Below are 27,866 nucleotides of genomic sequence, written 5' to 3'. Positions count from 1 at the left end.
GTTGTGCATTCTAGAAGAAATGGTAAATAAATTGTTCCTTTTCTTTTGTACATTATTTTTTAAACATTTGTAAGTCTGTTGATAATAACACCATTCTAACTTGGGGAACTATTTTACCTCCTATTTTGTAATAGGGCGATAGATCTGCCGCGGATGAATCTCTTCCATCTCTTCCCTCCGCTAAGGCGTCTGGGAAATGCAGTTCCGTTGCCTCCCCCCAATGTTCTCTCAACATTTCGATGACGTTTGTGTAACGTGATATCACGCGCTGGACATTTTTTGTTTTGTATCCACTTCCGCTTCTGCCTGGTTGCGGAGTGACCGAACGAACGTTTTGAAAAGGTTCAGGAAGGTTACCGGGAACGTTTGGTTTATTGACGGTGTAGATGACAAAAAACCTTAATGGAGCCTGTTGAAGAAGACAATCACGACTGGCCGATGCAGCAGCGAGTGGAGGGTTATGTGAACAAACATATGGCAGACATTGCTCTGGAGACCCTCCAGCAGAGGTTGTCTGTGGTGTCCGATGAGATGCACAATCTGGCCGAACAAGTCACCAGGCGGTCAGGGGGAGTGCTCAAAGACGAGCCGCGGCGAGAGGGCGTGAGCTTCAGCGTGGAGCCGCCGCCTCCCTCCGCCTGCAGCTCCGGAGCCGGTGATAGGTTCATGACCTCCCCATCCTCAGGTAGACCGCTGGCTGACAGCCATTTACTTCACTCCACAGCAACACCTGAACATACTTCTAATGTCTTTAAATGGTCTGTCAGGGTAATGGATAAGTAAGTTAAAGTAAAACTTAATTGAACTGTAATTAAATGATCAAAATACTATTTTTTATTTCCCTGTAAATTTAGTATGGAAGAGTCTGTTAGCTGTGAAAATGCCTATGAACTATGAACTATTCTATTCTATACTTTTGTGATATTGTTATTTACCCATGTTAAGATTTTTATTTTCTCTAAAAACTTCAAAACCACTCACTAGCACAATTATTCACCAGCCATTTTATTTAACCAATTTAATTTGTATACTATTTATTTACTGTTTTAGGTAGTAGAACCAATAATATGGAAACATTGTCAACAACATTATTCTGAATATATGTACCAAAACATTCAAAAGCACATAATATATATTAAACTTCTGCTCATTCTTTGAATTAATATAAATACATTCGATGCAATAATGCAGCTGATCTCTAGCTGTGACAGATAATGATACAACATTGTATTAATATCAATAATTAAGACTAGAGAACTGTGAAACCAAGTGTCTGGATTTATGGGATCGGTATTCTATTTGGCAGATGACATATCGATCAGATACACGTCAGGTTTCTTTACCTGACTTCAACCCTAATCTTCAACCCATCCTGTCATGCTGATATTCTCTACAGAGAGTGCTGCTCAGCGGAAGATCATTGCCCTCCTGGTGGAGATCAAAGAGGAGCAGCAGAGGCAGTGGGCCGCGCTGAGAGACATTCAGGCCCAACTGCAGGGTCAGACCTGCTGCGAAGAAGAAGACGTGGAGGCTCTGCATATGGATCTCCCCCTGAGGACCCTCGAGCAGCTGGATGAGATGGAGAGACACCTGGAGGACCCCGGAACACAGAAGAGAATGGTAGTTAATAGCCCTGATGTGATGCTCCAAGTGCCCTGAGTCGCTGGCTGTGTTCGCCCAGCACACAGTAGTGAAACTAATGTCCATACCTTGTTCAAATTGAAGGTGTCTTACCTGTCGCGGATGGGCGGGGCTACAGTTGATGATGCAGTGAGACGTCTGATGCAAGCCGCCCTGTCATTCGCTGTTGGGTCTGAGCTGAACTGGGTGGGCCGCGGACAGAAGAGAAGCTTCAGGAACACTCGTCTCCAAGGGGTCCTCTTCCGTAAGTACCCACACTACTGAATACAAGAAACATTTTTATTAAAGGGACAGTTCACGCCCAAATGAAAAATACACATCTATGTCACACAAAATTTAACTAGCTAGCCTCTAGGCCATGGGTATACTTCCTCCTGCATGGTGATATGGCAGGTGGAGCTTATACTTATATATATATATATCTAAAGCTTATACTTTTTATACTCGGGATGTCCTGAATAAATTATTTTGGTCCCAATCCAGATTATTAAAACACTGAACTGTGCAGAAAATAATCAGCGTCTTCTCCTAGGTGCCCTGAAACGAACACCAGTGGGTAAGGAGGCCACGCATCACCAATATGCTGATGTGGTGAAGAAGTGGCTGCGGTTCGCTCCGTTCAGACAGGGAGGGACCGGCCGTCGCTGCAGCAGACCTCCTGTGGACTTTCCAAACTCTGAGGACTGAGTTTTAAGCACCAAAGCTGCAAATGCTGACATTTATCTCACCAATTAGTTTGTCCAAAGATATCTAATCAATAGGGTTTCCATTCGGGCACATATATCCTCATGTAAATATAACCAAACTGTACATGAATGATTGCTTTTATGATAACAATATAGTAATCTTTTCTCTCACCGCTGCACATTTTTGGCATTTTTCTACAGCGCGACTGATTATGGTCCTCGGATAATATCAGCCGATTTTGGACACTTCACAGATAACTCGTCATTGGCGTACATGTTGTCCAATATGTGCCAATATTCTTTTCTGAAGAATATAATTCAGGAAAAGATGCTTGGTGCACCTTGTTAATCACGTTGAATAAGTTATCCTGCCTCCATCACACACACTGGAGGGATCATTGCAAAAGATCTGTGTGTTGGCTGATATATTAATAGCAGAATTTTTTTGGGAATGTTCTAATATCAGTATAGGCCCCAAAAATCAACCATTCAGTGCTAGAGCCTCTTCTAACAGGCCACTATATGATGGAAATGGTGTATGTTTTAAGACTGGTGTTCGAGGGCACAGGAGGTTCCCTTTCAGTGCCTCTAATTCTCGGTTTTCGGCAAGACTTACTGGAGAAGGTCAAAGCCCTCTCCAAAGTTAAGGTGTACTTGGCTGCTACTGCAGCATTCCATGTGGGTTTGATGGTTAGGCTGCGAGCCAACATTCCCTCGTCAGCCGTTTAATGAAAGGTGCCCACCGTCTGTGACCAGTATCCAAGCAGCTTGCTCCATCGCAGGATTTGTCAACTGTTTTGGATGCACTGTCTACCCCCACTTTGAGCCTTTGGGTCAGGTGGATGTGAAAGTGCTTTCCCTTAAGACTTCCTGGCACTTGCAACTGCAAAGCGGGTCAGTGATGTTCATGAATTTTCTGTGCAAGCAGACAGTCTTCGATTTGCCACTGGAGACGCAAGTGTGGTGCTACGGCCTAATCTGGCCTTTTTACCAAGCAAATGCTTGAAAGAAGAATTTAGGTTACAAAGGTGTAACAATAACATGAATGAGGTGTCTCAGCAGACTACCCTCCTTGCATGAAGCGAGGAAGAGGTGTACTTATTTTGAATGAGTTGATGACATTGCATCACCCTGTTTTATAGGGAGAGATTGTCCCTTCCTCTTGATGCAGTTGTCACAACTGACAGCCAGTGTGGCTGGTGTAATGATATTGGGCTCTGAGGACTATGTGAGGAATTCTTTATTGTATGAATTTTTCTAGTAGAGTGCATACCTCTGCCAAGGCCCAATAGGCCCTTTCAATAAATCAATATAATAAAACATACTGAAATCCGCTCAATTATTTCTAGATTGAAACTTATTTAGCTTTGTGTCAAATTGTACTCACTTATAGATACCAGCCACCTAAATAACCTTGTTTTTTTCACCAGGATCCATTCATTATCCCCCAAGAAACTGATGAAACGCTCTATATTGCAATGTTAAAGAAAGTACGAAAAGAATCCTGGATCCGTCCCTTTATCTGGATACACACCACAAGTTAATGGGGTCTGTTCCGGGCAGAGACCCATCCTTCATCCAAGCTTCATGAAAATTATTATAGTAGTTGTTGTGCTAACCTGCTAACAAACCAACCAGCCAACAAGCAGACAGGGTGAAAAACACAACCTCCTTAATATAGTTAATATGGACCGATACATGTAAATAAAAATAGGTGTGAAAGGGAAATTAAAGGAAATTAAATGCAAAAGAAACTTTTTTTTTCTTCGTTATTTAAAATGTTTTGGTCACTTTACAAGAAAGAGTTAGGAAAAAAGTATTTTCGTCAAATAAATGATGGTCGTACCGGTGAGATGTCAAAAGGAAAAAGGTAACCCTTTCCTTTCTCAAGACTTCATAAATAATGTGAACCCAATCATTTGCTGTAGGTTTATTTTTTGTTAACCACATTCCAGTTGTGGTCTTCCTGCTAGCTGCACTTATGTTTCTGATTGTGTGCTGCATTAAATGCATTATATGTGCCTTTGGCTGTACTATGGGAGAAGCCAAGGACACATTTCTGCTGAGGTAGATGAGAAAGTCAAGTCTAAAAATCTTCTAAAGTTAACAATCCCTGTGACATCACTCTTAATTAAAACATTCCACTTCCATTTAATTGATATAAAACTGCAATGTAGTTTAAGTTTGTTGCTGTGTTGTAGTAATGATCTTAAAATGTTATTTGACTGATCCTTGAGCTGCTCTTTTGTCCTTTTTGAAAAGTGCATCTCAGGGTTGTTATTGCTCTCAACTGGAGGTTTACACTCACGCTTTACAGAGGGACCTTTAACATTTTCCCCACTGGGCACACGTGATATGAAAGTTAATGCAGAGACGAGTTGTTGTTTTTGCTCCTTTGCGGTGCATTTGGGGGGAAGAAGGCAGAGACAGCAAGCTGGACAATTAGATAGAAATGTTCCGGAAGTGTACAGTTTCACCTTCAAATCAAAAGCGCATAGACTTTGACACCTAAAGGGTGTCCCAACTGAAGAAATGCTGCTGCAGCATCAAATATAGGGCAACATTTGGGCACTACACCAGGGTTATTTTGAGGAGGTAGACATTATTGTCAAACATTTGGAAAAATATAAAAACATGTATAGAGGGATGAATAAAACATTTTGCTGTCTAGTTCATGTAGGTCTGCAAATATATAGATATATCGGTGCACCTATACAAATACATGCTGAATGTGTACTGTATCAGTGTGTACTTTTATTCTGTAGCATAGTTTTGTCCTGTCTCTGTTTTTCCTCCCAATCATTTACATCAAAAATAGATATTTGAAATAGACAGTGTTTCATAGAAATAGAAGTTAATTAAAAAAAACAAACGTCACTTAAATCATTTAATGTATCGAGTAGTAAAGTTAAGATTTTTTTGGAAACGTCACAGAGATGAAAATCAAGTTTTATTTTTTTGTAGTCTGTATGACTTCAGGGTGAGTGCGCCGCTGTACAGTGATTTGTATTTTATTTTGAAAAGAATAAACGGAAGTGCGTCGTTCTTATGACATACTTGACACGGAGAGAAAGAGGCAGGCAGCTGCTGCTCAGAAGAATCCAGGACCATGGAGGCGACCGGCGCAGGACGGACTCTACTCACTTGTTTTCGTCACCTCCAACTATAAGAAGTGCTTGGACGCTACTCAAAACAACCAACGCGACCCGACATGGAGATATAATGCTATTTACACATCCACTTACTCGTCCGAGATGCAACGTTTTCTTTTCCCAAAGTGGAGTAACAGTCACTCCGCAGTAGGTAAGTGCTGTTAAAGTTAGTTCACTGTCCTTTGTGTGGATATTTTCTCACGGGTGACACCGCGTTTCTGTCGTCTGTAGCTAAACTCCAGACTCAGAGTTGCCTTCTCTTGAAAAAGCGAGACTCCCCACCGTTGAAAAATGATTTGTTACTGGACGGTCACACCGTCAATCACCACAAAACAATTTGCGCGAGGAACCTTGCGTGAGGAATCTTGCGGGACGTGTTGTGCGAGTCATCACCTGTTGAGCGACGTCGATGTTCAACCATGTTATACCCCCCCTCCCCTCCTTTATGAAAGCAAATGCATCAATTACACAGGATATTAACCGTGTTGTTTGCGTCACTCTGAGTACAGACTACAGTTTTGTGTTTACCAAAGAATGTGTACACACACAAGGAACCTGACGCGGATTTAAGCTCTAATTATGCACAGGTCCAATAGAGTTAGAGATGAGTAAAGACGTACAGCTGTACGAAGACAACAAAGCTAAACAACATAAACAAAGAATGTAATAATAAGTGCCTATAAAAAGTATACCACCCCTTGGATGTTTTCCCCTTTTATTGCCTTTGTAAATAGAAACATAGCCAATGATCGTTTGGCTTTTTGGGCAAGAATTTACTAAATAAAACCTTGATGATCTCAAAGTGAAAACATATTTCTACAAGGTGATGTCAATTGAGTATATACAATGTTAAATAAGTGATTGCATGAGTAGTCAACCCCCTTAAGTCAGTAGTAGTAGTAGATGCACCTTTCGCTGCAATCACAGCACTGAGTCTGTGTGGAAAGGTCTCAATCAGGCTTGCACATCTGGACGCTACCGTTTTACTCCATTCATCTTTACAAAACTGCTCAGGCTCTGTCAGCTGAACAGCCCTTTTCAAATCCAGCAACAAATTCTCCATTTGATTGAGGTCTGGGCTTTAGGAAAGAACAAAATATGCCTTTATTATCACCATACTTGTATACACTGTACTACTGTATTTGACTCGGCCACTCCAGAACATTCACCTTGTTGTCTTTAAACCACTTCTGTGTAGCTTTCATTGTATGCTTCAGGTCATTGTTTTGCTGGAAAATAAATCTTCTCCTAAGTCGTAGTTCTCATGTAGACTGAATCTGACTGTCCTCCAGGATTTCCCTATATTTTGCTGCATTTATTTTACCCTCAACCTTTACAAGCCTTCCAGGGCCTGCTGCCGAGAATCATCCCCACAGCATAATGCTGCCACCACCATGTTTCATGGTGGGGATGGTGTGTTTGTGGTGATGTGCAGTGTTTGGTGTCTGTCAAACATAGTGTCCAGTCTGATGAACAAGTGCTCCATTTTGGTCTCATCAGACGTGCCTTTGGGTGAACTCTAGTTTAAATGTAATGAGCTTTCTTCAACAGTGGTTTTCTCTTTGCCACTCTCCCACAAAACTTTGACTGGTTAACAACCTGAGCAGCAGTTGTTGTATTCACACTCTCTCAGCTGCTGAAGCTTTTCACTCCTTCAGAGTAGTCACAGGTGTCTTGGTGGCCTTCCTCTCTAGACTCCTTCTTGCACGGTCACTCAGTTTTGTAAGGACAGCCTGCTCTAAGCAGATTAACACATGTGCCATGTTTCTTCCATTTCTTAATAATGGCTTTAACTGAACTCGGGAGGATGTTCAGTGACTTGGAACTTTTTTTTTTTTAATCCATCCCCCGACTTACACCTTTCAACAACCTTCTCGTGTTCTTTTGTCTTCATGGTGTAATTGTAGCCATGAATACTGATTAACCAGTGATTGGACATTCAAACACAGGTGTCTTTATACTACAATCACTTGAGACACATTCATTCATGCATTTAGGTGATCTCCATTTCATTAACTGTGAGACTGCTAGCACCAATTGGTTAGACCTCTGTTGATCTATGTCACTTTAAAGTCAAATGAATTAATTGATATTAATTTGTTCAAATCTGTTTTCACTTTGATATTAAAGGTTTTTTTCTAAATTATTGTCACAAAAGCCAAATTATAATGACTAGGATTCCATTTATGAAAAGTTTATAAAAGTTGTGTAGTTATTTAAATATGGGCCTACCATCACAATGTCTAGATAGGACTCAAGTGTTCCAATCTTCTATTCCGCATGTAAATAACACGATGTAGCAATTTAACTAGTTTGTTCCTGTAGCATATAATCCATGTCTACTACAGAGAAGTGTAAATTTCAATGTACAGATTTATTAATTGAGTTGGAATTTTACTTTAAATGTGTGTACTTTTTTTTTATAACGACAGTCTTTTAACACATCCCACATTTTCTGGCTTGAAACATACTTGACCTTTCAAACAGAATCCATGTTGAGTTTTCAATGAGAGATGTGATTAAGAGGCATCCTTTTTTAATGCCAGTACTACAAAGAGCTGTTTATACAATTATAATGACCCAGATTAGTGCAAATCAACTACATTGAACAAAAGGCTTTAGTGTTATTGCTGGAAATGGAGGAATTTACTACAATAACCAAGTAATAAGCACTGAATCAGCATGTCAAGAAGACAAAATGAGTTTATCCCCAAAACGCTCATATCCTGATCATCTATTAATCTGAGAGCAAATATTTCAGCTCAGCCAAGACATTCACTTGTCTGTGGTAGCGCTGTGTAGCTGCTGATTAATGAATGGGCTTTCTTCAGCCCGTGAGTGTTTAAAGCTCACACACTAGTGTGTCAGCTATTGTTTGCTTGCTAATTAGACCGCTCTTTAGCAGTTGCTGCCAGGCATTTGCAGGGTTCTCGGACTGTAACCTTACCCATTACCACCCACCTCTCATGTCGTATCATCTTCCTTTTAGACTTTTTTTGTGGGAAAGCTTGAAAAAGTCAGAGTAAGCCAAAATACCTTTCCTGGTATGGGCCAGGACCCTGGTTTTCCAATCTCCTCAGAAATCTGCTAATGTACTTAGCCTGCAGTGTTGGGACCAAATCAGACTAGTACTGTTATCAACCTCAAACCTGAGTCACAGTTCAGGAATTCACAATGACATCGGGAAGTAGGCCACTGACTGTTAATTGGACTATTACTGAAGACTAAATAACAATTACTGTTCACAACAGCCAGAATTACTTCCAGTTCAGTTCCATTGCATTACCAAAGGGCTTCTGTGAACAGTAACTGTTATTTAGTGCTGACACTTTACATATAATTTCCATGAGGCTCTCTTTGTCAGCAGACAGATCACAGGCAATAAACTTGGCATATTATATTCCTCACACTTGGAGCTGTCGCAAAGTTAGCGCAGATTGGGTCCTGATATTTTGATCATTACTTTTAATCATTATTAATACTACAAAATAATACAAAAAGAGGTGGTGAACATAGATTCATGCATATTTCTCCTGGTTGCATCTGGTGTTGCTTGCGATGACCTGAATTGATAGGCTAGTCTCTGAGTACTGCGGATCATCAGTAAATGGTAATCAGTTCATCAGCCACCTGTCTCACATGTCTTCATAGTTTTTTATTGTGAAGAGTGATATGACCTGAAATCATCATAGTTTTGAAAAATTGTTTTCCCCATTGCTGGTGATTTTTTGGCAAATGGGAAATTACTTTGAAGGGAATCCTATTTCCTGAAATACCGTTTTCCAGAATTACGGCCTCATATGCATTGATATCTCATCCTTCTCTGTCTCAATTAATTCTTGTTTCTTCATGTAAATAAGTGCTTAATGGGTTCTGTTTTATTCTTCATTGTTTCATTTTTAACCATTTATCACTTCAAAAGTGTTGGAAAAAAGCTCTGACCCTCTTGGCTGCACCGTTAATGATTTTAGGCTATTTCAACTTTAAAGTGTAACTTCAATTGCTGCTGTAAATATTTGAGTTAATTTGAGTCGAATAGTTTGTTTAACATCTTCTAAGTTTTCCATGGATTTCTTCTGCTGTATACTCTGACCCAAATAAATATACTGCCTGATTATCGGCCAAATCACTGTAAAAAGACCCCTCGATAACCTCCTGGAGAATTGGGGAAGTTATCCTTTAACAGGTAGTAAAACTTTAATCCTTTTTATTGTTAAATTTCACACATTCGCACCAGTACTCATGAGAAGCATGTAATTGAGTCTACTGAAAAGTGGTATGGTGTATGTGGTGGGCAGTTACCATGTTTCTTCTGATATTAACACAGCAGCAGCAGTTAAACCACAGTTGAAGCAAACTAGTTGTGTGTATATTATAAGTAAAAGGGTACGGGGTAAAGGGTTAAGTGTGTGGAGTATTTTGAGTTTGAGTCTTATTTTAGACTGATTTTCGTGGAGGTTGGGTGTCCACAATATTAGTGCTTTCATTGAGATGTGGTGTTTGCTTTAGCTTGGAGTGCAGGCTTTGATAGCACTACAGCCACTACAGAAAACGCCCTCTCTCTTCAATCAAGACATGTGTGTTCGTGCATGTGTTTGATTTCACCACTGTGTGTGTTTGGTTTTCCATGAAGGGAAAACTCTGCCCAGCAAAGCAGAGACCCATCCAATGTAAGGGGAGATGGAATGCATTTGACACACTTTTGGGAGCTAAGTGTAGGCATTTTTGGAAGACGCAAAACGTCTGCCATCATATTCCCTTGGTAAGCCACAGCTCACAGGAAATCCCATCAGGCAGCAGAGAAACGTTTAGGAATGGTGGATGTTGACAGGGTCAGGAGGTTCATTGTTGGAGACATTTTTCAGAGCTGCCGCTTCCAGTTTGGTTGAAGGCTTTACAACTTAGCCTGGACTTTTGTTTTCAGGGGCCAGTATATTTTGTCAGAAGCATTTGTCAGTTAATTGAATAGAAAATAAAACATATTCAGTTTACTGTCAGCAGGAATGAAAACAGAAAATGTAATCATAATAGTCAGTGATGATTTAAAAGTTGACAGCTAATCGAGCAATCATTGCAGCTCTAGTAGAATTGTACCATTGACATGTGAAGAGCTTTTTACAAGGTGGTTTATAACTTCATAGTGGTTGCTCTTTGTGTAATTGACTGTCACTAATCCCAACCTCATTTGGTAGTGTTGCTATGCTTGTCAAGCTTTCCGTTCTCGCACGTGATCTGCAGTCGTCAGTCATAACATTAGCAGAAACCATCAAAATGTGTTGACATTTTTTAAACAATAGGTCCTTCAAGTCAGACAGAGGTAGACTAAATCATCCTTGGATTTCTACCTAGCTGTAGATTTCATTGGCAGAAATGATAGCTATCACAAGAAAAATTCATAAAAAGTAGTAATTGGCCAACTAAGATAAATGTCATGTAGACATAAAGACAAGCTTTTTCCTTGCATTACTGTGTGGTGTTAGTTTGCCCTGTTGCTGTATGATAAGGAAGGAAACATGTTATCTCATTCTAGCACTAGCTGCAAACTCTTGAAAGGCAGAGTCACTTATGCATAAATCAACTGGAGCATGACAGTCCTGCCTTGCCTTGTTATTATTACTGAGATATGAATGGACACGGCGTCTTGACCCTGAATAAGGTTGACAACAATGTGGGTATGAAATGTTACAACAGCTGTCTTTAACGTAGATGTGTGTTGATACTTTGACACCTCCACCACAACTGCCTCTCATTTTCTCTGGGAGAACTCGCTGCCCCTGGGGTCAAGGTCTGGAATTGGTTCCACAGTAGAGAAAAATGATGATAATGAGAAACACAGAAACACTGTACATATGCACACCAGAGATGTTATATGAATCCTAACAGTGGTAAACAGTAGTTATTGTGAAATTGTAAGTTGAAATAAGATGCCAAAGTGTTTCATGTATGAATTTGGGAAGACTAGTCGCACAAGACTAGCAACCCAACGCTACCGTTGGGTTGCTAGATTAGGAGGTTTGGTAGTATGACACAAGTGCTTGTGGTTGAGATATAGTGTGTGAACTCATTTTCACCTAGTTGCTTCATGTCTTAACAGACAGGCTTGGACATGTAGACTCGGGCAGCACTGAGCTGTAAGAGAACACATATTCATCATGCTGGCCTTCTTTAACAAATAATATGTTTTATGAACAGTTTTGCAGTAATGGGGCAGCTAGAGCCCTATCCATTTCCAATTCTTTGTTAATTGTAAGGGCCCATGCTTCAATTGAAGTGCTTGTCAGAACAGCTACAGCAGTAAAATTCCTTCCCCCTCATTTCTTTGTGATATTGTAATTTTGCAGGCTTCCTCTGACAATGTTTGTCCTCTCTCAATAATAGACATGCATGCAGTGATTGGTCAGTCATGTGAAGTTGGGAGAGGAGGCAGGGTTTAAACTTTTTTAACAATTGTTTTCATTATTCACATGACTATGTCACTTATACAAAATGAAACACCTGAAAAGCCATCCAAAAGTCTGCATTGTTATCCCCATTTGTACTATTAATTTAACTGAGACTGCAAACTTGAAGTTCTTGGAGGACGATCAGTTAGCCATTATGACAACTGACCCTTCTGCCCTGTCTTCAAGTTCAGCCTCTCAGAATGGGTACAAAATCAATTTCCTAAGCTGTAATAGTGACTTAGAAAAACACTGATTTCCTTTCCAATCCAATACCATGTCAAACCAAGGTTGGTATAACCGATACCAATGTGATAAAAATACTGAATACTAAATGTTACAGTATAAAGGTATAAAAGTATAAAGTAGGATTAACAGAGACCTTACATGCAGCTCTGTATTTCTATAGTAGCTACCAGTAATACCCTGCACCTCTGTTACAAGAAACAGTCAGACACAGCCTGGGCTTTTTGAGGTAAATGCTTCGTTTTGAATACCTTCTAGTCGGCTAATATACATGTGTACATAACCAGTCACAGTCTGGCCCAAGGATTACCGAACAACAACTAATGCCATGACCTCGACCACAATATACAGTCTGTGAGTAATTTGTAGTTTTAACTACTGAGTTGTAAAGGGAATTAGAATTGTAGGTTAGAGGATGTTACTCATCTCAGATCCCCCTCTCAGGCCATGATTGTAGAATGAGTCATTATTCTAGGCCATTATTTTACAACACACTGACACTTGAACTACTAGAATAGCACACGGTATATTTTAGTATGTTAACTTTTTTGCACATAGAAACGGTGTGAGAGGCTGACAATGTTTGTTGCATGGGCCACAATAAACTGGCATGAGACTGGCAAAGAACAGTAACGTTGTACCCAGGACACATACTGTCCAGACAAAAGTTTCCTTTATTTGTTCATAATGGTAAATGATGGGATACTGAAGCGCCTCTTGCTGTACAAAACATGCATATCTTCAGTGCTATATAGTAGGCAACTGGACTTGTTTCAGTTTCTTGAAGAAAATTCACCTGCCATCCAAAAGGCCTCTTCATTTCTTCAGAAACCCTTTTCGATGAGAGGTGCAACGTCCTTAAGGAACTGAAACAAGTACAGTTGCCTATAATATAGCACTTAGAAATGACCCATGACCTGGAAGAATAAGAATCTTCACCAACCAAGAATTCATATTGTGAATCAAATTGTGAATTTCAGTAAATATATATAATCATCATATAACATTATTTACACTAAATTCATAGAGACCATACAGTATTAGTTTGTAAAGGGTTAATGTTATCTTTAAGAGATTTACACAAACTAAAATGGGAAGTGGTGAACTGTAAACTTAAAAAAGGTTCTCCTTCCTTATTTCTTTCTCATTTGTTTGTTTGGGGTTAGGTTTTGGTTGACAACTTGAAAATACAACTTAATTTTCTCATGCCATTTAACTTGACTTGCTAAGGAAACAACATTTAGAAATTCAATGTTAAGGAATTATAGGAGTGTTTCCAATAAATTATGGGAATTGGTATTGTTTGGACTGCATGCACTACATGATTTTTAACCACAATCACAATACACTTCAACTACCAAGTAGAAAAGGAATGTGCCAGATCCAGTGTGTCTCTGTCACACATAGGCATTGCTAAGAGGTAACACACGGTGCTACGCTAGTCATTGTATAGACCAACTTTTTGTCATGCTGTACAGCCCTGCCACAGTCTTTCGTTTGGTTTTGAAAAGGATTATTTGTTGACATCACTAATGGGTTGGGCTTCCACAGAAAATGGGAACATGGAAACCACGCCACTCAGAACTACTGGAAGTTAGAGTTAGTCAACATTTTGAAACCAATTTTAGGTATGATTCATTGAGCAGTCTGGTTTGCTTCACAGTTAAGGAAACAGTAGTAATGTCAGTAGCTTGGCAGATTGATGACCCGAGGTACAGCTGTTGGTATACAGGGAGAGTTAAACTGCCCTCAGGTGAACCAGTGCTGATGGTCCTTGAAGTGGCTAATCCTTTGTGTATCTTCTTTTAGCCAGCTAAGTTTAAGGTGCAGAGGTACTGACACACATCGTAATAAGCACGCGCGGAGATGATGCTCATCCAAGTCTGATGTTTATTGAACATAAATCTCCGGTTGACTTTTCATATCCACAACAAAATTAAATGAGTAACTTAGTACGCAAGGTCCATGGTTTGCGTGTGTGAGCGTGTGATCGGAAAACTTTTTACGCTCCGCCTCCTAACCCTCTCAAAACTTCAGTCAAAGAAATTAAATAGCTGGGAGGCGCATTACATACGTCACCATCTAATTGAAATAAAATAAGCGTCTTTAAGTACTTTTTTGTAGATTTTAAACTAGGATGGCTCCAGATCTAGATAATGTTCTTAATAATAATTTCAGAGGACCATCAGCACATGCGCTCCTAACTTCACGGGATGTGTCTTTTCAGACAGAAAGTTGGTCCATCTCCTGCAGCAGCAGTCAGGCATCCTCAGCTGGGGAAGCTTGCAGCAGAACGTGGATGATGGTGTTAAAAATGTGTGAATCCTTCACCTCATTTGGATCCACATCAATTAATCAGTTAATGGGGTCTATTCTTGGCCAAGATCTATCCTACAAGTTCCTTGAAAATTGGTTCTGTTTATCTTAATCCTGCTGAAAACCAGTCAGCCAACAAGGGACACAGGTTGACATATAACCTCATTGTCATCAAAAGCCCAAAACCTTAACTTTAAATTAAAAAAGCCAAATCGACAAACATCTGCTGCTTGAAATCAATTTTACTGTAATTCACCTTCATTAAATCACCATTGTAATCATAATGCCAGGTAGCTGCACAGCAGCATCTGCATGACTATATACAAATATGTGTGGAAATATACATTTAATTCTTGGTAAACATTTCCTTTGAAACTTGTGCCAATAATGTTAGTAGGTCACATAGTACAAAATATGTTGGCATGTGACTCAGTGGCTCTTTATTTTTCCTTGATGGACAACCACAGGGGCCTTCCTGTTTACTAGGCCTGGACTATGAATCACACAAGCTTGAAATCACTTGCATAGAAAAAGCGCACACATATTGCTCCAACCAAAACAACCCACTGCAAGCCCTCCCCACTGGTTTGTTTTGACAAGAGGGGTTGGGCCATCAGACTCCCACGAGATAAGTGAGGAGGACGGCGGGGAATGAGACAGACAGGAGATAATGTACAGCAATGTCGCATGCTCCATCTTAACTCCATGTCCCATTTCTCCTTGCCTCCTGTCTGTCAAGGCAGATGGCTGCCCATCTAGAGCCATTGCCTATGTTGTTTCCTTGTAAATTAAACAGTTTGTTCTAGACCTGCTCTTGAGGAATGATGTCATGAGACTACTTTTGTTGTCATTTGGTGCTATATAAATAATATTGACTTGATAGTTGAAGACTGAGAAAGCCTATGTCTGTGACATAAGAAGCTTTGTCCATGCCAGCTCAAGTGCATACTATCATTAAAACCAAAGGTAAGACGCATTGACTTTTATGGATAGATATCAAGGATTTAACATTCACTTAAATTTATAAGCTGATATATGTACTGAAAAAAGTATTTTCACTATCAGTCTCAGACTATTTTACCCCACTGTATATTGGATCTAACCCAAAATGAGCTCTAGCCCACACACATATAGAATGTATATATGTACCTAACACCTATTTGGCTCTGAGATCAAAAGCATTCCAACAGAAACCGGACAGCAAATGTTTTGTCTAGTACATTTCCCCCTTCGCCAGTGTCTCAAATAGCGAACAGTCAAGCCTGTCTAACAAAAGCCACAAGAGTTGTGTTTTCACAACAGTCTTCTGCCCAAGCACTGATGCTGAAGTGTCTGTTGTTAGTGGGCAGATGTGTTTTCCTCTTACGTTTGTCTTTCTGAAAAGGGAGGTCTGGGAGGTGTTTTCATGCCATGACATAGCTGGCTCATGTCAGCTGCTGAAACAAGATCCACCACAACATCTGGGTCGAGCGTGCCTGTGTGTATGTGAACATGTGTTCGGCCTCTGTTCATGCAAAATCAGTAACATCATTGTTTTGTATGAACCACATGGAGTGGGCTTTGGTAGTCATTGTTTTGAGTGGAATGTATGTCAGAGCTCCATCTAAGACCTTGTCTCCTGTAGCAAGTTCTCCTTTTTAGTGTTTTTTTGACCCTGTTTTTGATCCTGACTTTCATTTCTGCTTCATTCAGATTTTAAGGCTTTTTGCCATTTAAACTGAACTGTCTCGAGTCATGCATAAGGGTCCTTGATTTGATTATGAACGATACGATAGCAAGCCTAGTAAGCAAGGAAAAAACCTTCTCATTCAAGTGACTAGACCAAACTGAGCTGCATTTATTTGTGTTTTTTTCTGTGCATGGTTCAAATGTCCTCTGTGCTTCACAGAAAGTTCAGCAGAGACAGACAGAGGCTCTACAGACAACATGTCCACCAGCACAATAACTCAAACCTGCAAACAGGACAGGAAAGGCAGTTTCTTCAAGGTACGTACCACTCAAATAATTATACCTGCAGGGGACAAAATCAAATCACACACAGAACGGTAAAGATGGGAGGTTTCAGCCATTCTAGTTTTCATAAACATCATGGACATCATGGAAGATGTGTGTGGTTGGGGTTTATGTTTGTCATAACATAGTATGGTACTTACATGGTTTTACATGATACACTGACCACAAAATGAGTTCATCAGAATCCTCATTAATGATGATGAGATCATCAGGTGCAACTTTACAAGGTTTTAAGTTTAGAGTGGAGACTGGTGCAGTCTGTAATAGTGAAGGGGTTTGCGCTAAATTAATGTTGTAAGCATATTGATGAGCTGGATTCAGCTGACTACTGTCAGTACAGCTGAGTCTAGGCTGTATGTTTGTATATGTTGTAGCCTTTATATTGTTGTGCAGGCATCGTGGTGGCAATGGAAATGTGTCAACTGGATGCAGCACTGTAAAATTGGGGGTCTGTTTTGGTTCGCTGATTTTCCGCCTCGCCTGCTATCTAAAAACGAAGCAGCAGTGTGCCGGCCTCTACGTGAGGTGGGCAGAGGTGTCAATGACCTGCGCTGTTGTGCGACCCACAGCCGGGGAGTTTTAAAACCAAGAAACAGCTGATCACATCAGTCAGTCCATCACTTCATCCGCAGACATTAAGATAAGCAACTGGACAGCCGCTGAGATCCGGGAGATGCTAGCGTCTCCTCGGTCTCTGTAGCTGTTCGGTTGTGTTAGCTTGTTGTTGTGTCGGCAAGCTAAAAGTCCCCCGCTAAGAACCCGGTTCTCAACTCCAATGGGGTGCAATTTAAAGCTCTTATTTTGAAGTCAAATTCGTTGTCATTGTTCACAGCCCAACTTCGAGCTTCACGTCACGTCACATGTTTATGCCTACCTCAGAGGCGGCTTTTGGAAAAGGAGGAATATTACGCCTCCGTTTTAGAAAGACAAAAACTTACCATGGAGCAAATGTGCTGCCTTTTCTATCTAAAAAGGGCTAGTGTCTGCAACGAAAATGTTTCTTTTAAGTTGGTGGTTCTATTTTGTTGTATTTCAGTTGACTTTTGGAGGGCAACTGCACTTGTTTCAGCTTCAAGAAACCGAAACAAGTGCAGTTGCCCTCCACATTGAATGCATCAGAACTGTGATTTCTCTTGAAACAGCTGAGCTAATTGGTTCCTTGCTCAGATCGAGCTGCTGATACAACAGAAACAGAGACATTGCACAACTAGACAGAACGCTGGGAAATGAAACCAATGACAACAGTGTGACACTGAAAAGAATCAGAGTCAATCTAAATTCCAGGAAAATTATAGCTTTACAATAATCCACTAAACAGTAGTTATCAGAGCCTAGCACTGAAATGTATAAGTTGAGGGGCTAGTTAACGTTCTTATAATCCTCAAGGTTTCAGTCCTGGTTGATTTGGCAACACTGGTGTAATACATGTTAAACTGCCAACAAATTTTGAAAGAAAATAAAACCTCTGACCACACCTGGTGTTGAAGACTCATCCACATATACATGTTTTTTCTCTGTTTGAACTGATCTCTGACCTGTGATGTCTTTTAAATGAGCTGTTGTGATATGTGTCTCTGTAGCTGATCGACTCATTTGCCTGGGAAATCGGCACCCTAAAGAAGGAAATGGGGAAAAAGACTCAACCTGCAGAGGGAGACCACAGCACAGATACAATACTTGGGTGAGCTCATAGTGTGCAGTGTTTCCCCCAGGTTGGAAGTGTAGCAAATAAAGAACATATGAGATGTGATAAGTCAGTATTTTAAACACATCTGAAAATGTAAATCTGCACAGGTGAAAAATCTAATATCACCTTTGGAGACCATATGAAATTTTCTCAAGAGGACTTTGAAGAGTCTGTCTGTCTGTCCACATACTTTCATGTTCCAGCCAGTATTGCAATTTAAATAACTGTAATGCAGTTCACCCTGGCTACCAGAAGAGAGCACCCTTTATAGGCATTGAAATCTGTGTTTATGAATTGTTGTGTTAGGTTTCCAACAGGCTACAGTACATCAGGAGTCAGCAGATAAAATGACAGAGTGATAAGGTGTCCGGGAACTCCAATGTTATGTGTGTATTGACTATTTCCTGTTAGTCCTTGAACTTGCATAACATCTTAAACTTTTAGAGAAAAATAGCTCCCAGACAGACCTCTGCTGATTTAGCAGTTTAAACTATGAGAAGAAGATTCAAAATGTGTATGTGGATTTTCTCAAGGACATACACATTATATCTGGTCAATAATTCCTCTCCAAATACACAGCGTCCTTAGAATTTAGAAAGTAACTGTTAAATGTTGAGGAAGTGTGACACAGGCTGGGCAGACGAGTGAATCACATCAATTCCATTTAGGTCATCTGTTTTGAAATGATTAATAACGCTTCGTGACAATTGGTCATTGGCTGTCCGATTTTTTTTATCTTGCGTGGTTTCTGCTCTGTCAGCATTTGAAACATTTTATTAGTGTTGCAACCACATTTTAAACTCTGTGTGTGTGTGTGCATGCTATCCTTCTACAAATACATTTTATTCATCCTGCCAAAATTAAAATAATGATTAACAAAGATACTCCAGTCACAGTCACAGTTAATTAAGTCTGACATCCTGTTAGCATTTATGCATTTGTTATAATGTTCAGTAGGGGTGTGCCAAAATATCGATACTACGATATATCGTGATATTTTGTCTTGAGGTACGTTATCGATACACTGGTGCCAAATATCGATATTAAAAAAATGTAAAAAAATAAATAAAATTTTTTTTTTTTTTTGGCCCACCACCACCACCCCTCTTAGGAGGACAGCTTTATCTTTATTCAAACATAGGTATACAACCAAATAAAATTTAAAAAATGGTTTAAGTAGCTCTGAAACCCACACATATAGATATTTAATGATATTTGTAGTCACAAGCCGGGACTTGATCACCCCGGCTGGGTCCCCTGGGCGAGGGTGTCTGTTGTGAGACCCGAAACACCCGATGAACCCAGGTGTCAACACTGATGATGTGTCTTAAGTTGCACCAAAAGTGTATTTTAGAACGTGTGTTAAGAAGAGTCACTGTGCAATATACTCTTTGTTTACTTGGCTGTCATTCATGTGAAATTGATTGACAATGTTTTGTCAGATATCGTGATGTATCGTGGATGAAATTTCTTGCAATATATCGATTATCGCAGAATTGCGATATTATAGTTATCATGGGCAAAATATCGTGATAGTATCGTATCGCGAGGTACCTGGTGATACCCAGCCCTAATGTTCAGTGGTGCTGTGAAACATAATCGCTGTAATCCACTTCCTTATATTTGATTGATGATCTTATTTTCAGGCTGGGTGAAGAGGTGGGAGGTCTCTTTCTGCAGGCTGCACCTTGTGCTGCGATCGGAGCGGGGCTGGCCGGAGCGAGAGATTCGGGCTACGACTCCCTCCATAGGCGGCTCAGTGTTCTGGACAGAGTGGTGCATGCACATGCTGTGTGGCTGCAGCTGGGCCTCAGCCACCAAGACGCCACACTTATACTGCAGAACCAACCCACTGGGGTGAGGAACAGCAGCCGCTGTGGTTACTTGTATCCAACACTGTTGACTGAAAGTTTTCACTTAGTGTAAAAGTTTCACTTCTCAACACACACAGACAAGAAACAATAACAGAATGCGTAAAGTACTAGATTATTTTGTATACATGACTGGGTGGTTGATTATGCTGGCATTTTCAGTAATTTTCAGTAATTTGGTTTTAATGTAACTTTTTTCTTGATAAAAGTTATTCAGTAAATAAATGTGGGTAAATATATAACTATATTATCCACTATATTTAACTTTAAATGTTCACATTCCTACATTGCTTTATATGTTCTTATTGGATGTTTTCCTGGTCTGCAGTCATTCATAGTGAGGAAGTCGGCCAGCCTGCAGAAGAAAGTAATATCTCTACGCATGGACAACGACTGTGCAGTTCCTGTCAAAGACTTCCCTGTAAAGGAGAGCCAGTACAGTAAGCATTTGAGAACCCCTACTTCATTTGTTTGTCTGTGGATTTTCCTTAAATTTCCAGTAACTGGCAGTCAGCTTGTGAAGTCTGCCTCCAGCAATACAAACTATTAGAAAGTGGAATGAAGTGAGCAGGCTATCAGGGAAATATACCCTTGCAAAAGTATGGCCGTCTACTAACGTCAAGGGTTTTTGTGGTCATATGAAACAAAGAAACAGACTCAGCTGAAAATTTCGGGCTGCGGTAATTATGTAGCTTGATTTTGGACTTAGTAGTCAGGTTTGGTTGGTGCAGAAACGTACCATTATCATACAGGCCTAAATCGTTATGACCCAAATATAATTCGGATTAGAACTTGGATTCACCAAGAAAAAACGATTATCACAAAATGTGTTTTATCAATGTTTTGAAAATGTTGCGCTTTTCAGTGAAATTGACTGGGACTATTCGACTAGATGCTATGTTTGGCCTACACCAAACTCTGCACATCACCGCAAATGCAACATTCCCACCTGTGAAGTATTGTTGGCCTTGTCAAAGCCCATACAATTGACGTGTAAATTGACAAAAAAAAAAGTGCTTTCCACCACCCTGTGATTAAAAATCTGACCAGCAAATGAAAACGTGGCACTGTTTCCCTTGCTGTGAGGACTTGTAGGAAACACAAGAATTCATGGCTTCATGTGTTCTAATTAAAACCATCCAAGGTGCTTGAAAAAGCTGCACAAAAAGCCTCCAAACTATGGAACCTAAATTACTTGTGTCCTGAGTTAGCCCTCAAGCAAGAAACATCCCTTCTGTTGTCTGTACAGTATTCTCCTAGAGGCTTTGTTCCAGTGTTAAAGGGTTATGTCATCTAATGTGTCAGAGGCTTCAACATATTGTGCTCTGTTTGCAAGATGTCTCGGGGAAAACTGAAAAACTCTTACATCACCCTATCAAAAGCAGTGTTTTACTAATTTCACTGTTGTTTTATTCTTTATTTGTGTTTTATGTCTATTTGCCTGAAAAAAAGGGATTTTCCTTAAGCTTTGACCAAATATCTCACTTCTCTGAACGTGTAGTGTGTTCCTCTTATACCTGTGTGTGCTGACGCTTTTCTCAGTCGGCACCAGACTGTAATTTACAAATCCTTACTTAGTGAGAGTTTACTATGTGTGAATCACAGCCCACTGCAGCCTTTACCACATTTGTTCTTTTTCACTGCCAAAGTGTAGAGTGAAGAGCCAATGATGTCTCTCATATCACCTGAAGAGAACAATTGAGAAATAGCTAGGGCTGTCAAGCGATTTAAAAAAAAAGAATTACAAGCTTTGTGACTCATTTTACTTAGCAATTTGAGTGTTACAGCCTGTTAGATCTTGTGCTCTTCAACAGAAAATTGTAGGGACATATTTTGTGCAGGTGTGGCAATGATGTCTGTTTGGCCAATGTGCCACGTGTCCAAGTCAAACATCTCAATCCACTTGTAAAGTATGGTCTAATGGTGCTCTTTTGGTTTAGCACCAGACTGAACTGCCAGATCATAAAGTTGATTTGGAGCCGTTTTTGACTGGAGATGGACTTTTGAATAAACAAACCTTGCTGATCTTGTGCTACACCAATTCTTTAGAATTTGAATAAAACCGGTTTTAATATTGAAAAGAAAAGAGATTAAGTATTAAGAAATCGAAGATTGATAGAACAAGGTCTCAGCAACCTAATCTTAGAAACCCTGTATCTTACTATTTAGTTGGACTTTAATTTATCTATATATAATATTCACACTCATTGTGCTTTTGCTCTCACCTGTCATTAGTTCCTTAAAACATTAAATGAATTAAATACTGTGTTGAAACAGACTTATCAACCTTTGTGCGACGTCCATGAGTATGGTCTGAAGTTTAGTTTGTTGAATACAAAACCTAAATGACACTTCGTTTAAGGTGAATCAACATCTTTCACTTCTAAAAGTCAATATTTAAACAAGGCTACTTATAATTATTCGAGCTCAATGGAGACCAAAGATGGATGAGGACAGCTGAAGTTGTGGGCCTGCTGCCAACTAGACATATGATTGGATTTAACCTACTTTCCTCATTCCCTCTATAGTGTAAACATATTCTCTTGCTCTCTCTGCACCCTTCCTCTCTATTTAACCAATTCTTTATCAGTCATTGATTAGTAAAGGTATAACTGTAACAGACCAGTGTATATATCTTACTTTATGCTTTTCTATCTTTTCTTTTTCTTCTTGCTTTGAATGCATCAGCATTTTTGCCAATCCCTCATTTCTATCTCTTATATGCACCGCACAACTCTGTACACACATGCCTGTTATCTCTATCCACACCCAGTTCCTGGTCATGTTTAGTTCAGTGCCAAAGGCCTTGAATGTAAGCTGGTGTAAATGGGTGCCAAGTTATGAACAAAACAAGTTCTTGCCAAGTGTATTACTTGATCTGATGTATCTGTTTTTCAGCGATGTGTTCTCACAAATCCAAAAGCAGCAATTTGAGTCCACATGGGGAAAGTGGTCACCACCACTGCTGTTGCTCTTCACTCATTATGTACATGACATTGACAGAACCAATTGGATTCTGTTTAGGAAATTAAAGTTAATCTAGAGATTAAAAAAGATGAAGTAAACAATTCCTTTCATGCTTTGCATTAACACTTGCCTCTAGCTGTGTCTCAGGGATGTCCTCTTTGCCCTCTACCAGTGAAATAACTTAAAACATGTCACATGGTTGGAGAGTCAGCGTGATTTATGTGTTTGTTATGATTTTCATCTTATTCATTTGAACCAGATTGAAGACATGACCAAACTGACAGTTTTTAATGCATTTCCTCCAACAGTTTCATGTTGTTCTGTCTTCCTTCAGCTTTCTCTTTGGAGGGATCAGGCCTGAGCTTTGCAGACCTTTTCCGTCTGGTGGCTTTCTGCTGCATCAGCAGGTGAGTTCATAAAATGTTTTATTTATATACTGTTTGACACAAACCCCCTTCCAGTTATATATGATGGCGTATATCTTTTCCAAGATATTGAAAGTGAAAGAGTGGGAAAATTGAAGCAGGAAGTTGATATGGGGCATGAGCCAAAATGTGCGTCAGAATGAATTATCCTCAGAATCCTAATTCAGTCACATCTGTACAGATATTTTTGGTTTTAGTCAAGGATATCATTATTCCAGATGTCCTGCTTGTGTAACTTGTATAAATCCATATAGAAATAACAGACATGTATAACTCTACAATTTGCTGGAGAATCACCAGGTTTTTAAGTTTTGGTAGATGTTTGTACTTACATGGGTACACTATACACAAGAACCAGAGGAACTAATTCATGCCTACATTTGAAATAACCATATCAACAGTATGATTAAGTATGAAGAAGTAACACTTCTGGCGTTATGCCCAAGATGCATATGTATTGCTGTCATGGAATAACTTTTTAACAATAATAAAATAAAAATACGGAGAGAAGTCCTTGTGTCCTTGATTCTTTACTTAACAAAACAAAAAATGTGCACCACCATCTGCAGAGTGTGGGACCAGAGAATATGACAAATACAGTAATGTTTGATAACTAAGTCCCTGTGCCCTGTTCTTGTAAATTAGCTAAATTATGTTTCTATTAAGTGTCACCCACCCGCATACATGACGTCTGTATGTCTAACAAGTGTGTTGAACTTTTTCCTCATAAAACACAACTGATTTTGAAACCTCCTTTTCACCCATGATGGCAGTCTTCATCTTCCAATGAAAGACCAAAAAACAAAATAATATAAAATGATAAAAATAGTAAAAACTATTGACAGGACTGTGTCTCATGTCGCCTTTTTATTGATAACACATGCACTGTTTCCCAAATACCAAAACTAACACATGCAAATAGAGAGCTCCTACCTTAGCCAAACATTTCTAAGAAGGAGTCATAGCTGAGAACTGATTTAGGAAACTTTTAGAGCAACCCTAAGCAAGGTAGGGATGGAAACTTTAATTTAAGTGAGCTTCTCATGCTGAAAGCTGTTATATTTCTTTGCATACCTTTTTTATATACACCATGCTGATAATTTGATGTCATCGGTTTTAGAAGGAACATTTGGCCGAGGCAAGCGTTGGAGAACATACTGTTGTGTGCGCCAGTGACGAGTGTGATTTGTTGCCGTCTAAGTGAGAGAGGAGAGTGGGACAATAAAAGCGCTGTGATTGTTTGTGTGTTGCATTTTTACAGTTGGTAATTATCTTAGTGATTGCTTAATTTCTGCCATTGTAACGTGATTGATGTGACTGCATCTCCAATGATATTGACCACAAACCTAATCCCTGCACGATCTTAGCTGTTGTGTTACTCCTAAGGCTCTTAAAAGTCAACAATTTTTCACCTTAGGAGGTCACTTTGTTAAGGGCTTAGATTCTTTGTGAATTCTTTTAATTTTTATCAGGATCTAGTCTTAACTTTTAGGGAAAAATTTGTAGGAACATCATAATTCTAAGATTTTTTTTTCGGAGTATTTTGTGCCTAGGAGCAACACTTTGTTCTCGGAAGCTTTATGAATATGGCCCCAGATTTGTATCGACTAAAGCTGTAATTTTCCGCTTTGATCACTCAGGTTTCCTTCACTGAAGCCTTTGGAAGCTGTGTAAAAGCTTTGAAAGGTCTTGTAACAGACCCGCAGGGAGGAGAGCAGCAGGCACATTTTACCCTCCAGTATAGCCACACCACACATCCAGGCCAAGCCACATATCTCTTTCCAGCATAGTGACTCACACTTTTAGGACTTAGCCTTTAGTCCTGCTCTCTTTTTCTCGTTTCCCTATTCTCTGTTGAAGTCTTTCTCCCTTTCACTCAACCTTTTCTCTTCATCTTAGGGATGTGTTGCCCTTCACGCTGAAGCTTCCAGAGGCTATCACTTCAGCCAGAACGTCTGCTGATCTTGAGGAGGTTGCTAGACTCGGAGCAGGTTTGTTTTCTCCTTTCTCATTGAATATACTATAGATTTAAGCGGACAAGCATGCAATTGGGGGAATCTGTGGCAGTGCAGTCGGTTTCTTGACTCGATTACAGAATAAAAAAATATAGACAAAAACGTATCTAAAAAGGAATACCAGAAAGTGTAACAAATGTTGTAGTCAGGATTTACACCAGTATCGTATGGATTATATTATTATATCGCATATAGCAATCCACTGGCCATTCATACTGAATAAAGAGGCTGTTCTGTAGTCTGATGGGACAGCACTAAAACAAAGCTTACTTTGTTTGTCCATTTACATAGCCACAAATAGATACATTACCACAAACAGCTGTGTTTGAATATGAAAAGAAGTATTTAAATTTGTTACCTCTTTCTTTTACTCATGCTTCAAAACTAATGCACGCACTAGCAGAGCTAAGGTAGAGGAAGTGGTGGTGGTCATACTGCTTTTGTCCACAGGGGCTGCCAGAATCGACACACAATTACAGTTCCTTGTAGCTGCTTTAAGTCGGGAAAAAATAGTTTAGTAAGTCAGGTGGGCATGGTAAAATCACCATAGAAGAGTCTTCAGAAAGGATTACCATAGAATCTGTGAAAAGCAAATGAAGAGAGTGAAACTAGAATGAAGTAGGTTATGTGTGCAGAGGTATGCTATCACTGTGTCATGCAATGATTGTGTTTAATATAAATCTTCCTTATTGCAACAGTGACACTCCTCCCGTCAGTTTGAAGCATTTATGAATTATGTTCCATCCAAACTGATTTGCAGGAGACAGAGGAAAGTTGAGTGTTTTCCTCTGTCCCACATCTGTTGTGTGTAAAAATTTAAATTTCCCCCCCCCTGAGTTAAGACACTCATAAAGCCTATTTCAACCGCATTCCCCCATGCTTGAAGGATTAAATGGCATGCCAGTGCTAAATGACTCACCCCCTGGGACAAAAGCCTCTTCAAGGCCCAGATCAGTGCTGTGCAGCTGGGCACGGACTCACGTGAGAGCTATAGGCCTTCACCACAAAACATTAGACCTTTTCATTCATATAATCTGACGTCTCCATCTGAAGAAAGTCTGATCATTTTTCTGTAATGATGATCATGGTTGTTACCATCACAAAATAAATGTATTGATGCATAGAAGAGCAGAAATTATTATGACTTCTATGTGCTTCTTCTAAATTATACTACATCATTTTTAACTTAACTGAAGCCAAAATAGGATTTATCTTCCTTGCCACTTCTCTTTTCATAACCCACACACAGTGACCTCTGTCCATTCTGGCTCAGATGCTGTGACTCACCTTTGAGCTATAGTATACTCTACCAGACTTCCAGTTGGCCTGACAGCCTCTTAAAGAGTTCACGATGACACACAATGATTTGTTGACACTCTCCCTTTAATGTGGTCTCAAACTGTCTATAGACATTTTCTCTCTATTTTTCCCTCTCTTGTATTCCTCAGTCCATCTCTCTCTTTCATTCATAAAAGGGTTCCTGTTTAGTCAGAGGACACAATGGTGGGTTTTGTGTCCATGAAGGTAATTGTGTTACTGTAAATAGACCTATCTAAAAGGCAGCTCTGACGTACATACCATCATGTATGGCTGGGAATAATAAGAACAACGACGACTCTGATGTCTGCTGACAGTGTCATATTACCTGGTATATAGCTCGCCACCTGTGATAGCAGTTTGGCTTTCAAAGACAGTTTGTCATCTTTTTTGATGCCTTTTGAAAGCAGTTCTGTTCATTATACTATTAATAAGTTAACATAAAATGCATTAACTTTAAATAGTGGGAAGCTTGGCACATATAACTCCCCAGAGAGCTCTGGAGCAAAAATTAGCTGTTGGATGGTATATAGTTGTGAGACTCTTCAATTCATCCTCCACACTCCATTTTACTCTCAAACCTAGATTTGTTTTTGACTTACTTACTCTACAGACATTTACAAAGATAATACATATATACAACACATATATTTGTATATTTTCCTACTGCATTTCAATAGCCAACCAGATGGACCGTGTAAAGAATATTGAAAAATACCAATCTGCAAAGTAAAACTGACAGTCGTAGCCATTTATCAGTAAACATTATTTACATTTTGGCTTTAGAGCTGCTACAGGTTGTCATGGTCCAAACTTTTTGATAACACTTTATTTTAAAAGAGTTATCAAGGACTGTAGCGTTGCAATCAAAGCCAAATCTGCTCCCAGCGTTGGCCTGTAATAATTACATGTTTGTTTGATCTACCTGTTGCTTATGTCAGTACTTCATAAGCCCAGTCAGTAATTAAGTTTCTAAAACATTTGCAGCCCCGGAAAAGCTAAAGTCATTGACTTCATCTCTTGTTCTGTGGTAGCAAGCTATTTTAGGCTTCAGTTCAGCTGTCATATCTCTCTACAAGTTGCCCCGACT

At 39.6% G+C, this 27,866-nt stretch overlaps 2 protein-coding genes and 1 long non-coding RNA gene across 3 annotated transcripts in view; 2 read left to right on the top strand and 1 right to left on the bottom strand.

Annotated features, from left to right (window-relative positions):
- Positions 1-238: 238 nt before the first annotated feature.
- Positions 239-3,651, top strand: LOC115596540 (uncharacterized). Its single transcript, XM_030441723.1, has 4 exons — positions 239-685; positions 1,397-1,620; positions 1,726-1,885; positions 2,174-3,651. The coding sequence occupies exons 1-4, from the start codon at positions 403-405 to the stop codon at positions 2,326-2,328; spliced, it is 822 nt and encodes a 273-aa protein (XP_030297583.1). The 5' UTR covers positions 239-402; the 3' UTR covers positions 2,329-3,651.
- Positions 1,456-5,839, bottom strand: LOC115596541 (uncharacterized). Its single transcript, XR_003986917.1, has 3 exons — positions 5,573-5,839; positions 1,735-1,901; positions 1,456-1,590 (listed from the first exon to the last, which is right to left on the bottom strand). It is a non-coding gene; the product is annotated as an uncharacterized LOC115596541 (long non-coding RNA).
- The window catches only part of LOC115596539 (ras and Rab interactor 2-like), a 39,232-nt gene continuing 16,764 nt past the window's right edge, over positions 5,399-27,866 (top strand). Inside the window, exons 1-7 of the mRNA XM_030441722.1 lie at positions 5,399-5,630; positions 16,370-16,467; positions 18,075-18,175; positions 19,828-20,038; positions 20,381-20,492; positions 23,354-23,426; positions 25,344-25,435. Coding sequence (XP_030297582.1) covers positions 5,582-5,630; positions 16,370-16,467; positions 18,075-18,175; positions 19,828-20,038; positions 20,381-20,492; positions 23,354-23,426; positions 25,344-25,435 — 736 coding nt within the window. The 5' untranslated portion in view covers positions 5,399-5,581. The remainder of the gene's footprint in view (positions 5,631-16,369; positions 16,468-18,074; positions 18,176-19,827; positions 20,039-20,380; positions 20,493-23,353; positions 23,427-25,343; positions 25,436-27,866) is intronic.

The sequence above is a fragment of the Sparus aurata genome, chromosome 15 (assembly GCF_900880675.1).
Source record: "Sparus aurata chromosome 15, fSpaAur1.1, whole genome shotgun sequence".
Taxonomy (NCBI): Eukaryota; Metazoa; Chordata; class Actinopteri; order Spariformes; family Sparidae; genus Sparus; species Sparus aurata.
Note: the sequence above shows the minus strand (reverse complement) of the source record. Positions and strands in the feature narration are given on the sequence as shown.

Excerpts from the sequence above, each read along its gene's own strand:
- LOC115596540 (XM_030441723.1), top strand. The coding sequence starts at position 403 with ATGGAGCCTGTTGAAGAAGACAATCACGACTGGCCGATGCAGCAGCGA. Across the intron at positions 1,621-1,725 it reads CCGGAACACAGAAGAGAATG|GTGTCTTACCTGTCGCGGAT; the intron begins GTAGTTAATAGC and ends TTCAAATTGAAG. Across the intron at positions 1,886-2,173 it reads TCTCCAAGGGGTCCTCTTCC|GTGCCCTGAAACGAACACCA; the intron begins GTAAGTACCCAC and ends GTCTTCTCCTAG.